This window comes from Pongo pygmaeus, chromosome 11 (assembly GCF_028885625.2).
Source record: "Pongo pygmaeus isolate AG05252 chromosome 11, NHGRI_mPonPyg2-v2.0_pri, whole genome shotgun sequence".
NCBI lineage: Eukaryota > Metazoa > Chordata > Mammalia > Primates > Hominidae > Pongo > Pongo pygmaeus.
The window spans coordinates 34231248-34248252 of NC_072384.2; the positions used below are offsets into that span (position 1 = coordinate 34231248).

Genomic DNA, 17005 nt, shown 5'->3' on the forward strand with positions numbered 1-17005 from the left:
GTCTCAAACTCCTCACCTCAGATGGTCTGCCCACCTTGTCCTCCCAAAGTGCTGGGATTACAGGCTTGAGCCACTGTACCTGGCCTTGTTTTGTTTTGTTTGGTTTGGTTTGGTTTTTTGAGACAGATACTCACTCTGCCCCCCAAGCTGGAACGCAGTGGTGCAACCTGGGCTCACTGCAACCTCTGCCTCCCAGGTTCAAGCGATTCTCGTGCCACAGCCTCCCAAGGAGCTGGGACCACAGGCACATGCCACCACGCCCGGCTAATTTTTGTATTTTTAGTAGAGACGGGGTTTTGCAGTCCACCTGTCTTAGCCTCCCAAAGGGCTGGGATTACAGATTTGAGCCTCCGTGCCCCACTTGATGTTTCTTTAAGATAGCGATCTGCAAAGAGTAACACTATTTTAGAGTTTGTGGACCATAAGGTCTCTGTTGGAACTATACAACCACTGCAGCCGGAACCATTGCAGCCGGAAAGCAGCCGTAGGCAATTTGTAACTGATTGGGTGTGGCTGTGTTCCAATAAAACTTCTGTTGACACAAATAGGTGGCCAGCCATATTTCGCCAATTATCCATAGTTTGCCTGTTCTTATTTGTGAAATATGCTTCTTTGTTTCATCGTTTTCTATTTTGTTCTCCACCTGGAAAAAATTATCCCAGAATATATATCTCATGCTGTATTATTGCTGCATGATTATAATGTTTTTCTTAAATTGTTAGAGGCTTTTTCAGAGTTTACCCAGAGGAAAGGAAATCTTCAGTGAGTTGAAATGACATCTAAAACTCAGTGAGGGCTTATCTGTTCTATAGCGTGAAAAATCAGGTTATCTGGGTCATTGTTTTAGTTTAATAGTCACTAGATTAAGATTAGGTAGGCAAAATCTTTTTTATTTTTTTATTTTTTTATTTTTATTTTTTTTTATTTTTTTTTTTGAGGCAGAGTCTCACTCAGTCACGCAGGCTAAAGAGTGCAGTGGCGCAATCTCGTCTTGCTGCACCCTCCGCCTCCCAGATTCAAGCAGTTCTCTGCCTCAGCCTCCCGAGTAGCTGGGATTACAGGTGCCCGCCACCACGCCTGGCTAATTTTTGTATTTTTAGTAGAGACAAGGTTTCACCATGTTGGCCAGGCTAGTCTTGATCTCCTGACCTCATGATCCACCCACCTCAGCCTCAAAGTGCTAGGATTACAGGCGTGAACCACCACACCCAGCCAGTAGGCATAATCTTAATAAAAATAGTTTATATACCTGGTGCTGAAGTAAAAAGATCACAAAAAAGTAATCTGCCTTTTATCTTGTCTTTTGGTCAGAGGTTAGGTTGTGGTTTATGTGGGTTTTTTTGACACAGCAGGAGCTACCTCATTTCCATTCTGAAAAGTAAAGTTTATTAATTTGGAGAGCAATTGAATAGGAATCTTGGAGACCTGATACATTAAGACTTTCACCATGTTTTGCAGCAGCTTTTTTTCTGTGTCAGTCACAAAAAGGCAATTCAAAATTTAAGACGTGAATATGTGGCTGGTTGCAGTCACTCACATATCTTGAGCACAGGAGTTTGAGCCTAGCCTGAGCAACATGGCAAAACCACATTTCTACTAAAAATACACACAAACCGGGCGTGGTGGCACACTCCTATAGACCCAACTACTGTGGAGGCTAAGGTGGGAGGATCACCTGAGCTTGGGAAGTCAAGGTTGTGGTGAGCTGTGATAATGCTACTGCACTCCAGCCTGGGCAACAGAGGAAATCCTGACTGAAAAAAAAAAAAGACATGAAGATCTATCTGAATTGTAGAGTGAAGTGATACTACTATTCTTATCATTTGCTGAAATAATTCCTTTAATGACTGTGTTCCAGAAAAGAACATTGGCTTAGACAGTAGCTTTGAGAGAGAAGGGCCTCTATTTTAGGCACATACTGTGATTTTTGTGCATATAGCTAATTAATTGTGTTAATGGATTATTTAACAGATTCTTTTGTTCTTCTGCGAAAAAATTTAATACAGTAGGATACTTAAGAAAAACAAAGCTTACATTTTGTGTACAAGATTTTGGACCAGAACTTGAAGTGTGTTTAATGTTTTACAATCAAGTTGTTAACAGAAATTGAGTCAAATGTTAATGACTCAACATTAGAGAATTCTCATTAGAGAATTGAGTTAATGTTGGACCCAAAAGTAGAAAAATAGTCTTTTTTTTTTTTTCTTTTTTTTCAAATGAGGAAGTAAAGGTCTGGGCATTAGGGTTTTTTTCATCCAAACTGGATGAAAAAGCTCATGAGACTTTAGCAGGGACTAGTCATGACATTGTCAAGGAAATTACGTCTTGAAAGATTAATGGTTAAATTATAGCTTGTCTGAATTATCGATCTTAACATTGGCTTAGAATAGTTTACAAAGAAGCTTGCTATTACAAAATGAACCTGTAGTCTCTATTAATAGAGTTTCCTCCAGTATTGAGGTGGAATTGGCATTATTAATATTATATAATATTCTAAGGTATTTGACTGATGAATATTTGAGAGTGGCTAGTAACTATTAATGACATTATTAGTTCATCAAAATGACACTACTTTGGAAAAGTGGGTCATTTCATTGTAATCAGAATTTTAAGAAAGTTGATAGAAATTTACAACGAAGATAGTTTGCTAATATATTAATAGTGTTGATTGCTAGGAAGTATGAGTATATTTGGAGGAATTTTCCCCTTTAAAAAAAAGTCTGGGCGTGGTGGCTCACACCTGTAATCCCAGCACTTTGGGAGGCCAAGATAGGAGGATCACTTGAGGCCAGGAGTTTGAGACCAGCCTGGTCAACATAGCGAGACCCTGTCTCTATTATTTAACAACAACAACAAAAAGAAAGAAATGCAAAATACTGCATAGTTCCCTGTATACCCTTTAGCTTCTCCTGGTACTAACATCTTACATAACAATATATGATTATCAAAACTAGGAAGTTAACATTGGTACAATACTGTTAACTAAACCACAGATGTTATTCAGTATTCCATATTTTTCCCTGTTCTAGGATCCCATGTTCCATTTAGTTGACTTGTCCCTTCAAGTCTTCTCCAGTCTGTGACAGTTATTCAATCTTTCCTAACACTGACACTTAGAAGAATAATGGTCATTTTATACAGTGTTCCTTAGTTGGGGTTTGTCTGATGATTTCTCATTATTACATTGAAGTTACGCATTTTGAGCAAGAATACCGTAGAAGTAGATTGGGTTTTGCTTGGTGCATCATATAAAGGGGTACAGTATGTTGATATGTCTTATAACTGGTAATGACAACCGTGATCACTTGGTTACAGTGATATCCTTAAAGTGGTTTCTGCACTTTAAAGTCACTATTTTTTTTTCTCTTTGTAATTAATACATTTCATGGGGAAGATACGTTGGGATTATACAAATAACCTTTTTCCTCAAACTTTTGTCCACTAATTTTAAAGAATCTTTTGATAGATCTTGCCTGCAACAAAAATCATTGTGTTGTTTGCTAATGAAGATTTTTTTTATTGGGGGGGATTATTTTTAATGCTACTAGATTTTCTAGAGATTCTAATTAAGCAAGTAAAATCAAGAGGGAAAGTAATCGTTACAAAAGGATTCAGCTTTGAAAATGCCGGTTGAGAGTTGTGTGTACTTCTGTGTATGCTGAGGATTTAATAGGAGGGTAAAAGTGAAGTAGATGAACTCCTAGCATTCCTTTTTAATACTTGCCCACTTAAGAGAAATTTAAATCCTAAAGGCACCTTCTAAGTTTCAAATTTAAATTTTATTTTTAGAGCTAACACATGAGTTTCTACAAATATTGGAGAAAACGCCTAATAGGTTGAAGAAGATTCGAAACTGGAGGGTAAGAGAATTGACAAGGTTTAACAGAATTTCAGTCTTTTATGTAACATTTACATAGCTAACCAGTTTGAATTTTTGTGGTTAAATAATCTTTGCAGTATTCCTGAATAATTCAACATATCTCAAGTTACATATACTCACATATTCAACTACTGAGTCCAGTGGACTTTGCTAAAGTACATTATACTTCTAAAAAATTTTTTGCAGTGATTATGACAAAAGTATCCTCTTCATTTTACAAATGGGGAAACTGAAGCCTAGACAAGTTAAATTACTTTCTCAAGTGCTGGGCTAGGATTTAACTTGTATCTGATTCTAAAATTGGTGTTTTCAATTTTTTATAGCCTTCTTTTATGCCTCTAAGGCATTTATTTACTGGCAACATAAAACCTTGAACCCCAGGTCATTTTATTTCCATATGTTTAATATATAATGTTTTTAATATATAACTTTTATAAGACAAGAAATTTGCATTAAATTATTTTGCTATATCACTGCTTCTTCTGTGTTTTATTTTAATAGGCTAATCAGGCAGCTAGGAAACCAAAAGTAGATGGACAGGTATCAGAGACACCACTTCTTGGTTCATCTTTGGTCCAGAATTCCATTTTAGTAGATAGTGTCACTGGTGTGCCTACAAACCCAAGTTTTCAGAAACCATCTACAACAGCATTCCCTGCACCAGTACCTCTAAATTCAGGAAATATTTCTGTTCAAGACAGCCATACATCTGATAATTTGTCAATGCTAGCAACAGGAATGCCAAGTACTTCATACGGTTTATCATCACACCAGGAATGGCCTCAACATCAAGACTCAGCAAGGACAGAACAGCTATATTCACAGAAACAGGAGACATCTTTGTCTGGTAGCCAGTACAACATCAACTTCCAGCAGGGACCTTCTATATCACTGCATTCAGGATTACATCACAGACCTGACAAAATTTCAGATCATTCTTCTGTTAAGCAAGAATATACTCATAAAGCAGGGAGCAGTAAACACCATGGGCCAATTTCCGCTACTCCAGGAATAATTCCTCAGAAAATGTCTTTAGATAAATATAGAGAAAAGCGTAAACTAGAAACTCTTGATCTTGATGTAAGGGATCATTATATAGCTGCCCAGGTAGAACAGCAGCACAAACAAGGGCAGTCACAGGCAGCCAGCAGCAGTTCTGTTACTTCTCCCATTAAAATGAAAATACCTATCGCAAATACTGAAAAATACATGGCAGATAAAAAGGAAAAGAGTGGATCACTGAAATTACGGATTCCAATACCACCCACTGATAAAAGCGCCAGTAAAGAAGAACTGAAAATGAAAATAAAAGTTTCTTCTTCAGAAAGACACAGCTCTTCTGATGAAGGCAGTGGGAAGAGCAAACATTCAAGCCCACATATTAGCAGAGACCATAAGGAGAAGCACAAGGAGCATCCTTCAAGCCGCCACCACACCAGCAGCCACAAGCATTCCCACTCGCATAGTGGCAGCAGCAGCAGCGGTGGCAGTAAACACAGTGCTGACGGAATACCACCCACTGTTCTGAGGAGTCCTGTTGGCCTGAGCAGTGATGGCATTTCCACTAGCTCCAGCTCTTCAAGGAAGAGGCTGCATGTCAATGATGCATCTCACAACCACCACTCCAAAATGAGCAAAAGTTCCAAAAGTTCAGGTAGTTCATCTAGTTCTTCCTCCTCTGTTAAGCAGTATATATCCTCTCACAACTCTGTTTTTAACCATCCCTTACCCCCTCCTCCCCCTGTCACATACCAGGTGGGCTACGGACATCTCAGCACCCTCGTGAAACTGGACAAGAAGCCAGTGGAGACCAACGGTCCTGATGCCAATCACGAGTACAGTACAAGCAGCCAGCATATGGACTACAAAGACACATTCGACATGCTGGACTCGCTGTTAAGTGCCCAAGGAATGAACATGTAATAATTTGTTTAGGTCAATTTTTCCTTTACTTTTTTAATTTAAAAATTGTTAGAATGGAAAAATTCCTTCTGATCTAGCAGTGGTAACCCCTGCTGTTGCTGCCACTGCTTCAATATTTGTAAGTGCTGCTTTATTCTTCATTCTGAAAAGAAGAGATTATAGTAAACAAGTCTTTATCTCCACATATGATAGTGTTAAAAATACTGTAAAAGCATGGAAGGTGCAAAACTCAGTATTTCTACAATTGCAGCTAAGAACATTAGGATGAATGGCTGGCTGCTTCTAGGAATATAAGATGCCTCAAGCATTCATTATTTATGATTTGAATACTGTAGCTATTTTTTGTTGTTGCTTGGCTTTTGAATGAGTGTAAATTGTTTTCTTTTGTGTATTTATACTTGTATGTATGATTTGCATGTTTCAATGATAAAGGGATAAAACAGTATACTGACAACTGTTTACAAGAAAGTGGAGAAAAATGTACATACATTTTTGTATGTTTAGATATTACCATAAATACTCAGGATTGGAGCTGCTTGTAAGTATAACAATATACAGAATAACTTTATTTTATCTTGTCAGAGTCCATCACTAATCTAAAACAAAGGTGGCACTTTTTTATGTTAACCTTAAACTCTAGGCCTTACTGGAAGCCACTGATAGGGGACACTTCACTACCAGATGTGTGTGCAGTGCCACAGACGGTCATATACACTGTGAGGCACTGAAATTTTGCCTTCAGAGGTTCTGACCAGATTGGCTGCTGAAATAGCCCCTAACTTTCTGAAGGCTTGAAGAGGAAAAAATAAAGTTTACATACTCTTGATGTGAAGTGCATTTAAATGTTTGTTGGCTTGTTGCAGTTCTATGAAACAGAGCTGTTAATAATGGTTATGTGGATTACTGTGATTTGAAAACTAAATTCACAATAACTTACCTAGTAGAGATTTAGTAAGTTGTTTCCTTTAAAGTATTTTACACTACATATTTTAATAGTAAACAGGGATCACTTTTCCTTTAGCATTCAGAATGACACCATATTCTTAAATATACTCCTTCTCTGAAGCGTGTTTTTGTGTGATGCCATATTTCTTTTTCAGGTAAATGTAGTCTTCCTTATAAAAATGAAATTAAACCTATGCTCTCAATTCTTTTATATTCTAACAATAAATAAAAAAGAAAAGATTACTGACTGTGCATTGTACCTGTATTTATAGTTTATGGTTATCAGGAAGCTCTGTAAGAAAAAAGGTCAGCCTCCCAGGCAAACCACTAGTGGAGGTTTTACATTTGTTTGCACATCTCAGTATATTTCTGTTGAGGTAAAGTTTGCACAGTCATCTGACTTCTGATCAAACATTAGATTTTAACGTGTTTAGATTTTGTCTTAAACACCAGTAATATGGCTCTTGTTTATCAGCTAATCTTGAATTTATTCTGTGGTAAATCTTTGAGTTGTTGAGTATATTTGAGATTGATTGGATTCAACCTCTTGTTGAACTGAAAACTTAATTTTTTCTCTGTATTTTTGTTACAAAGCCACTGATACGTGCACAATTGTAATTAAGTATGTTGCAGTTGTAAATATTAGAGTTTAATCTCGTGCTCTACCTTTATTTAGCAATTATCTAATTTGCCAGTAGCTTTATAATTTTTAAAGATAATTGTTCATTATTTTGTCGATGTTATTTGAACTTGGGGTACTTAGGAGCCTCTTTGTAGGGACTGTGCCTAGGTAGCATGTCCTAACATTTGTTCTTGTCTTGCATAACTTTAGTAATCTTTGTCATTATATGTAACTTTGTTGCTCTGTATGGCATAATATTGTATCCATAAACATGGTAATTTTGATAGTTATACTTTTACAGTGGTACATAATCCAAGGACTAGTATAGAATTAAGCTGAGTGCAAGATGAGGGAGGGAAGGGCTTTCTTGGTAATTTAGATGTGAAACCTCTACAGAGCTATCATGTAAAAACTACATAAGGTGGTTGTGCTACTGTATAATTGGGGGTGATAATACCAGGAATTTTAATAAGATTTTGTAAAGAATATCCAGAAAAGTAGTGAACTTATTTTCAGTAGACATAGAAAACAATGTGAATATTTAAGGTCTGTGACTATAGTTAAACTTCACTAAGAATTTGCAGAATTGTTTTGAGACGTGGGAATAAAGGTAATTTTATTGAATCTTCATTGGTGCTAATGATGGACAGTTAAAAAGATAGCTAGTGTATATTGTTATGGGTCAGTACTTATTAGTACTTCCAAAATTGAATTTGAAATGCTATGTATTCACTTTTCACTCTGTAAATGTAATTCTTTACAATGACTTTATTTATTAAAGGGCAGCCAGTTGTCATTTTTACAGGATTGTGTGAGCTATTCAAACTCTTCAACCCCTTAACAGGATATTAAGCTTCCAAAATAACGATGGGGATAAATATGGAAATCCTTTTTAAGTTGTATTTCCATTAAACAAAAACCCTTATAATTCATACTATCATGAATTTGCTTTATCCATCTCATTTGCATAACAGTTCATCTGCCTGGTCCCATTAGGCTCTACCAAAGAAAGACTCTGATGAGTGGACATTATTACTGTGACTCTTGTAAGTAGCCATAAATAAACCAAAATAGTATCAAATTTAGGTATGAAATTCCACATGTGCAAAGTACTGTTAAGGTGATAACATTTTTGATGAGATTTAAAAAATTTGAAATATTAAAAAGCATTATCTGTAAACATCCTATAAAAGAGTGAGTCATTTTTAAGTTGTGTTTTCCCTAGATCACTGATTTGTTACCTTTACACAGAAGCACATTGCAAAGAAAGGCTTTACTTCTACCTCTTCTAGCTAGTTTTCCAATATTGAGCTGTGTCCCTCTAAATATTTGCCTTAGCTATTTCAAAATAGGTATTTTCAGAACCAAAGCAAAGGGGTGGTTTGTTCACTGAAACATTCTTAGAGGCCTACTTAACGGGCAGCAGTATCCTGTAGTGGTAAAACCTCACAGTTTCCTAATTTGCAGGTATGTAAATACCAAAAAAGTCCTGTTGTCAGCCCTAGGTTTATCTTTGAAAGCAGTTAAATGTGCACCTTGGTCTTCCTCCGTGTGTGCAGATTTTGTTCTGGTTAAAGTTCTTATTCAGTCATCTAAAAGAAATTTCTAACATGATGTATGGTTTCTTGAATGTCATGAGTGGCTGCTTATATTACTTTGTAGCAACAGATTGTATTAATAATTACATAGAATACCTAACTTTTTTGGCCTGTCCTCTTTGAACTAGAAATGACTACTTGAGGGCTATTTCAGAGAACCAATATGAAATGTTTTTGTTAGTACCAAATACCCTTGCCTTAAAAGGTTTCAAGCACATTTTAGTTTATATTTGAGAACTTAAATTGCTGACTTGTATTCGTTAAGCAACCTTAGAAATAAACCACTGCTTATATCTGCATGAATATTATGCATTTCATGAGTACAGTTAGTTGATTAGATATTTCAGGGTTTTGCATTTTTTATAGACATGGGGACTTTCTTAACATGGTAACATCTTAGGAAAACCATTCTCAAGGTATTACACCATTTCCAATTTTATTCAAATGAAAAGCATATCTGCTTAAATTTAGGATGTCTTTGCTGAGAATATTTGGAGGCTCTTGTTAGGAAGAATCATGGATTCAGTATTTCTAACCTGATTACTGCCTCAGAGAGGCTGTCTTGAAGGGAGGCAGTAGGATTCACTGACTACCTTTACCCAGATGAGGGATCAACAAATCTCACACTTGAACTAAATGAGTTGACAAGACAATAGGTGGTAATCTCATGCACCCTAAGATGGGCTTATTTAGACAGGGATTTTTGCATTGGAAAAGCAGCACATTCTCTGACCTTGGGTACCAAGCTATGATACTAATTTGAGAATCACATTCTGATACGTTAATATCAGAAATCAGTGAGCAACCTAATTGCTGTAAGCTGACATACATGGAAGCCGAAATCAAAAGGTTGCTTTTGTTAGTTTCCCTGGAGCATCTATTTTTGTAATACATCTTGCCAGTGGAACTGAAAAGCTCAGAATGTTTTAGGCCTAATATCATAGATTGATTTTCTGCTCTGCAGTGTCAATTTGGGCACAGCCAGTTTTTGCCTCTGTGGCTCCTTCTTTATAATTTACTGTTACCTATTCTGCCTGACAGATTGCTTAAGTAGATTGATAAGATACATCGAAGATTGAATGGCTAGGAGTAATTCTGTTCTCATAGGCAACTTCACTGTGGAATCCATTTATCTCAGAGTTTTGAGGGCCGTCTAATTTCCTTTATTTTCAAGTTTGGGGCAGAAACTCAAAATCCCAAGCATTGCCACTTTAGTAGTTTGTTTGATTTGCCTATTGTTTAATAATGAGTACATTCTTATTAAGTGATGAGTACATTCTTATTTTTAAGGTATGTTTTGTTTTTCAAGCAGCTTCATTTTATTAGAACTTATTTTGTAAACAGTGATTGTGGGGTTTCATTTTCTGAATGTACTCAAAACTCCCAACAACAATTGAATAGGATGTTTGCTAATAGAAAATCTAAAACAGGAGTATGTGTATATGGCATGAATTAGTCATTGACTTTAAGCTTCTTATCCATACAAGGAACTAATAAAATGTTTATTGACAACATAAATCCAAGGCTCTAACATGTCTTAAGTTAAAATGTGAATCAGAAGTAACTTTCAGGTGGGGCACAGTGGCTCATGCCTGTAATCCCAGCACTTTATTTTTTGAGACAAGTTCTCACTGTCACCCAAGCTGGAGTGCAGTACAGGGGTGTGATTTTTGGCTTACTATAGCCTCCGCCTTCCAGGCTCAAGCGATCATCCAACCTCAGCCTCCTGAGTAGCTGGGACTACAGGCAATGTGCCACCATGCCCGGCTAATTTTTGGGTTTTTTTTTTGGGGGGGGGGTGGTGGTGGTGGTGGTTGTTTTTGATCAACATGGTGAAACGCTGTCTCTACTAAAAATACAAAAATTAGCCGGGTGTGGTGGCACGTGCCTGTAATCCCAGCTACTCTGGAGGCTGAGGCAAGAGAATCGCTTGAACCCAGGAGGCAGAGGTTGCAGTGAGCCCGAGATCGCACCACTGCACTCCAGCCTGGGCGACAGAGCAAGACTCCTTCTCAACAACAACAAAAACAGAAGTAACTTTAAGTCCCTGGGAAATGTGAGATCTCTAGTATAATTGACCCTTTATCCAAGTAATTTCATGTATCATTCTGGAGTGCAGGCTCTGGGATCAAATGGTCCATGCCATAGTCTCAGCCCTACCATTTAACGACAGAATGGCATTGGGTGAATTACTTGATCTCATGCTTTTTCTTCCCTACAAAGTGTTAGTAGTAGTACCTGTTCATTATAGAGTTGTGTAAGGCTTGGATGGTCAAGGAAGGCTAGATAGAATAGCATTAAAGAGAATTCTAATTGAGGGGTAGATTTGGGATATTGGAATGATGAAGGCCAATCCAGGTGTATAACTGGAACATATTAAATACTGCATGCCTGCTGTGTCCAGAATTCTCTTAAATTGTTCATTCTAATTTCTGTTTTAAGATTTTCTTGTCTAACCTCTTGCATCACTCCCATAAAAAGCACAAAGAATAGTTGCAGTTATCTGGAAGGGGAATTACCTATTTAAAATTTTTTATTTTTTGAGACAAGTTCTCACTGTCACCCAAGCTGGAGTACAGTACAGGGGTGTGATTTTTGGCTTACTATAGCCTCCGCCTTCCAGGCTCAAGCGATCATCCAACCTCAGCCTCCTGAGTAGCTGGGACTACAGGCATGTGCCACCATGCCCGGCTAATTTTTGGGGTTTTTTTGTTTTGTTTTTTTGGGGTTTGTTGTTGTTGTTGTTGTTTTTGGTAGAACGGGGTTTTGCTATGTTGCCCAGGGTGGTCTCAAACTCCTAGGCTCAAGCAATCCGCCCACCTTGGCCTGCAAAAGTGCTAGGATTACAGATGTGAGCCACCACGCCCAGCCCCTTCAAAAATATTTAAGCATAAGCTGTTCTTTAATAAGTCTGCTCACCAGCTTCCCTCCCCTTCCCAGCAATTTCCCTGCACCTTCCACTTGAAAGAAAATGAAAGCTAATTGCAATAACTTTGATAAAGTAGAATTAGGATAGAAAAGTCACTTCTTTTAAAATAGATTTTAAGGCCAGGTACGGTGGCTCACGCCTGTAATCCCAGCACTTTGGGAGTTTGAGGCCAAGGCAGGCGGGTCACCTGAGGTGAGGAGTTCGAGAGCAGCCTGACCAACATGGCGAAACCCTGTCTCTACTAAAAAATACAAAAAAATTAGCTGGGCGTTGTGGTGCGCGCCTGTAGTCGCAGCTACTCGGGAGGCTGAGGCAGGAGAGAATCGCTTGAGCCTGGGAGGCAGAGGTTGCAGTGAGCCGAGATAGCGCCACTGCACTCCAGCCTAGGCGACAGAGCAAGACTCCATCTCAAAAAAAAAAAAAAAAAAAATTTTTTTTAATTAAAAATAAAACAATTTCAGCCTAAATGTAACAAATATTTTTTGTATCACAAGAGATTTGTCTCACTGGTGCTGACACCAGTAAGGGCTTGTTTTATTAACATAATAAATTGGATGGGTTTTAACTTTACAAATTGAGTAATTCCATCTAACCAAACTCATCCAAGTCCATTGTTTATTCCTTCACCCCTGCCCCTTGCACTTTTCAATATAATAAATTGTATGTTTTTATTTTAGCTGCAGCATATGGCCTGCCTATTCCTTCCCCTCAACACCACCTCCCAAAACAATGTAGGGCCTCACTGACAAAAGATTTTTATTATATTGCCATGAAATTAAGAGGCTTACTTAGACCTTTCAAATGTTCAGACACAGTTGAGGGGGCCAGTTTTCTTTAGTCTTTCACGTCAGCCTGTTAGTGACTGCCTTATGGATGAATTCAGCCATGGATTTTCTTAATGTTGTGATGTCTTGTCAATAGGAAAAAGCACTATCCTCTATAAACTTGACAGTGTAATGGCATATACAAACTTTTTAAAAACTTTATTACCAGTAGAGAGAGAGGCTGCTTACACCAGAGATTTTTTAATTGGCAGAATCACCTGGAAAGATTTTTAAAATGCAAGTTTCTGCATTTAAAAAGCTGCTTTAAACTGAATTAATACTTGTAAGTGCAGCTCGTGTGAAGAATAAAGACGGCCTAATAGGTGATGGTATGTAGCTTTTGGCTGCTCCTTGAGCAGATTAAGTGGGTTATTATCTTGGAGCTACTCATTACACAGTGTAAGACTAAAGTAGGTTAAAGTTAAGGAGATGCTGTAGATCTACTTTTTAGAACTTGGGGGTTAAAATGTCTTTGAGCTTGGGCCCAGAGCATACAGGAATTTAGTACATAATAAGATGAGTTTTCAATGTGATTGAAAACTCAGCGGTTGTGCCTTGGGAAAAGGGTGATGCTCATGGAAGGGAGGACAGTATTACTGCTAGGTGAACAATGAAAAGCTTTTCATACCATTAAAGTACTCAGAATAATAAAGGGAGGACAATACTACCATCCCAATCAGCAGCTAGAATGAAATGATATGCCTTTTTCTTCTAAAAGCTCAGTGAATGCTAGCCATCCCAGCCCCACCCTACCTCCACTCCCAACCTCCTTTCAGACCCTCTTCAAAAGGAAGAGAGCACACATGTGGGCAATAATAATGAAAGAGTGTAATTCCAAACAATTGTTCATCTCTTAAACACAGTGAATAACAAAAACACAGAAGCTTTGAGGACCAAGGCTTGCCTATTGAAAACTTCAGCTTTTTTTTTTTTTTTTTTTTGAGATGGAGTTTCGCTTTTGTTGCCCAGGCTGGAGTGCAGTGGTGCAATCTCGGCTCACTGCAACCCCGCCTTCCAGGTTCAAGCGATTCTCCTGCCTCAGCCTCCCAAGTAATTGGGATTACAGGCACACGCCACCATGCCCAGCTAATTTTTTGTATTTTTAGTAGAGATGGGGTTTCAGCATGTTGGCCAGGCTGGTCTCCAACTCCTGACCTCAAGTGATCCACCCGCCTCGGCCTCTCAAAGTGCTGGGATTACAGGGGTGAGCCACCCTACCCGGCCAAAACTTCAGCTTTTTGAAGATGCTGTTCAATATTCCCAAATTGTCTTCAGTACCCTTATATTTCAGTAGAATAGGAGTAACTTGTTAACACCAACTTCATGTGTCCATTACTGTGGTCTCTATACACAGTATTAACAGGTCTTACTCTTTGCCCTTTCCCCATAGGATTTAACAGGCTTGATTGTAAATAGTTGCTTTAAAGTCCAATATAATATTCAGATTTGAAAGAATGCTGAAGATCCCTCCAAAATGGAAAAGGAATAAGCCCTAACCTTTCAAAATTATGTTGTTTCTGGTCATATTGAGATACAAGGAAGTAAAATAAAGGACATATTCTTCCCTTAATTTCTTACACTTGATCTTAGCCAAAAGGCCGAGAAGCGATCCTTAATTTCTTAAATATGAAAAAAGAAAATTTGAGAATAGTTATACCCACAAAGACTCATCTAATGTTACATGTCCAGAGTAAAATCTGTTTTTACCTCACCTGGACAGCATTTCACATTTATTTCATGAAAACTAAACCAGCTTGGTTTTGACAAATCCTGATACTAGTATTAGAATACTCCTAAAGTTAATTTGTATTTGTACCACCTTGAAATGACGGCAGCCCATAAAAATATCTGTGGCTATAGCTTAGAGCAATAGGTGCTGGCTGGGCGTGATGGCTCACGCCTGTAATCCCAACACTCTGGGAGGCCAAGGTGGGTGGATCACGAAGTCAGGAGTTCAAGACCAGCCTGGCCAAAATGGTGAAACCCCATCTCTACTAAAACTACAAAAATTAGCCGGGCGCAGTGGCAGTTCCCAGTAATCTCAGCTACTTGGCAGGCTGAGACAGGAGAATCGCTTGAACCTAGGTGGCAGAGGTTGCGGTGAGCCAAGATCACGCCACTGCACTCCAGCCTGGGCAACAGAGTGAGACTCCATCTCAAATAATAATAATAATAAAAAGAACAATAGGTGCGAAGTTTAGTGGATCAGTGAGATCAACAGCAATGGAAACCTTATAAAAAATGCTTAATCCTGGCCAGGCACGATGGCTCACGCCTGTAATCCCAACACTTTGGGAGGCCGAGGCAGGTGGATCACTTGAGGTCTGGAGTTCGAGACCAGCCTGGCCAACATGGTGAAACCCCATTTCCACAAAAAATACAAAAATTAGCTGGGCGTGGTGGTGGGCAACTGTAATCCCAGCTACTTGGGAGGCTGAGGCAAAAGAATCGCTTGAACCCGGCAGGCGGAGGTTGTTGCAGTGAGCCAAGATCATGCCACTGCACTCCAGCCTGGGTGATAGAGTAAGACTCAGTCTAAAAAAAAAATTGCTTAATCCACCAACTTAAAATGGTTTGTAATACTACTAACTCATCCATGCTCACTTTTGTGAAGTCTGCTAATGTTCTGGGAATGGCAGTATTTGAAGGATGATCTCAGCAGAGGTAACTAGTCAAATGAAATGAGCAAAGGTCTGTGGAAAAATCATCCTTCCCTTATCAGACCTAGCTTTTGTCCTACCAACTGGTTTAGGCTTAGCTAGTTCTGCATATGGAAATGACCTGATTCACTGCAACTAGATTAAAAACTTCAAATCACTACAAATAAATTACAGAGAAAAGAGCCCAAGGTTTATGATGCCACCTTAACTAGCACAATTTCTCAGAGACATCTGAGGAGTTTGGGGGCTCTCTGATAATGAAATGCCGAGGCCCTCACCTCCTCCCTATTAGGCCTTGAGCCTCCTAGAATCTTTTAGGCTAAGATTGCTGCCAAAGTACAGAATCTAGAATCTCTTTAACTTACCTTCCTGCCTTCCTCTACTCTGCTTTGGACAAATTAAGTAAGCGTCTTTACTCACCAAGCAAGAAAATATAAGTTGTTTTTACAATTTATTTTAAACTAACAACATTAAAATTGACAGGACAGGCCAAAAATAAAAGGAAATGTCATATAAAACAATAGAGAATGTAGTTCCTGGACAATCAAAACTGTAAACACTGAAATATGTTTTTTGTTGTTATTAAGAACATGTTTTCTGATACTGTCAGTAATCATGTCTGACACTTGAGGAGGCTAATATGTAACTGCAACTTTCAGTTAGTGACTCCATAGGATCTGGTTAAACTGGGTTAGACTGAATTTTCAGTAGGGAAACAAAGATCCCTTAGCCATCATTCCCCACAATTAAGCAAGGGAGCATCTGCAGTGGAACTGGGAAGGAAGTCTTGATGTATATTCAGTGACTTCTCTCCAAGAAGGAGTGCTTCAGGAGCTGGAGAGCAGAAGGTCGCTCATGCTGGTCCCTAAGAAGGGAAAAACACATTAGAAGCAGTAGCACCCAGTAATGAGACTGCCAATGAGATCTACTTAAATGTGAACTTTTAAAGATGGAAATACAACTTCTGATAGTCAAACAGACTTGGGTTGAGTCCAGTCTCCAATTTTTAGCTGTGTGACCTTAAGCTAAGTGACTAAAACTCTCCTCATCAGTAAGATGGAGATAACAATAATACCTAACTCATTGGGAGAATTAAATAATATATATACAACTTTTAAACAATAGCATGGTACTTGTTCGAAAAGTGGTAGCTATTGTGATTGAAAACTAGGACCTGCTTTCCCATTGTACTTTTGTTCAATTTGTTAGGAGTCTAATTTACATATGGTAAAATTCACACTTACATTTACTTTTAAAATTTAGAAGCATTAAAATCCAGAATTGAAAACTTTTTAAAATAGATATTCAAATATGCTTTGGTGATTAATTGAAATAATCCCATCTTGGGCACTCCTGGATTAACGTAAAATAGAAGGAGACAGTTGTTCAGTACTATTGTGGCATAGTTTTTTTCTTCAAGAAATTCAAAAGATTTTAGAAAGGTATCAGTCAATGAGCCAGTTAATGAACCAATGAGCTAATGAAATAGTCAATGATTAGCTGCAATGGCCTATACCAGAGGCATTCTTTTGGTTAAATTGGCTATCTTTTGATTTTTTTTTTCCAGATACATAAATATTTATTAAGGCTTTAACAAACAGGTAACTTCCCCTACCCACTACAT

The 17005-nt window shown here is 38.1% G+C and overlaps 2 protein-coding genes across 6 annotated transcripts in view; one reads left to right on the forward strand and one right to left on the reverse strand.

Annotated features, from left to right (window-relative positions):
• Positions 1–8562, forward strand: part of CCNT2 (cyclin T2) — a 34730-nt gene extending 26168 nt beyond the window's left edge. For 4 of the 5 annotated variants that reach the window (XM_054477824.2, XM_063647393.1, XM_054477828.2 and 1 more), the window contains 2 exons: positions 3790–3860; positions 4382–8562. In XM_054477824.2, the coding sequence (XP_054333799.1) occupies positions 3790–3860; positions 4382–5803 (1493 nt within the window). In that variant the 3' untranslated portion in view covers positions 5804–8562. The remainder of the gene's footprint in view (positions 1–3789; positions 3861–4381) is intronic. The other variant, XM_054477825.2, reaches the window with a different exon arrangement.
• A 7617-nt stretch (positions 8563–16179) lies between these two features.
• The window catches only part of MAP3K19 (mitogen-activated protein kinase kinase kinase 19), a 62336-nt gene continuing 61510 nt past the window's right edge, over positions 16180–17005 (reverse strand). The window contains exon 12 of the mRNA XM_063647397.1: positions 16180–16246. Coding sequence (XP_063503467.1) covers positions 16180–16246 — 67 coding nt within the window. The remainder of the gene's footprint in view (positions 16247–17005) is intronic.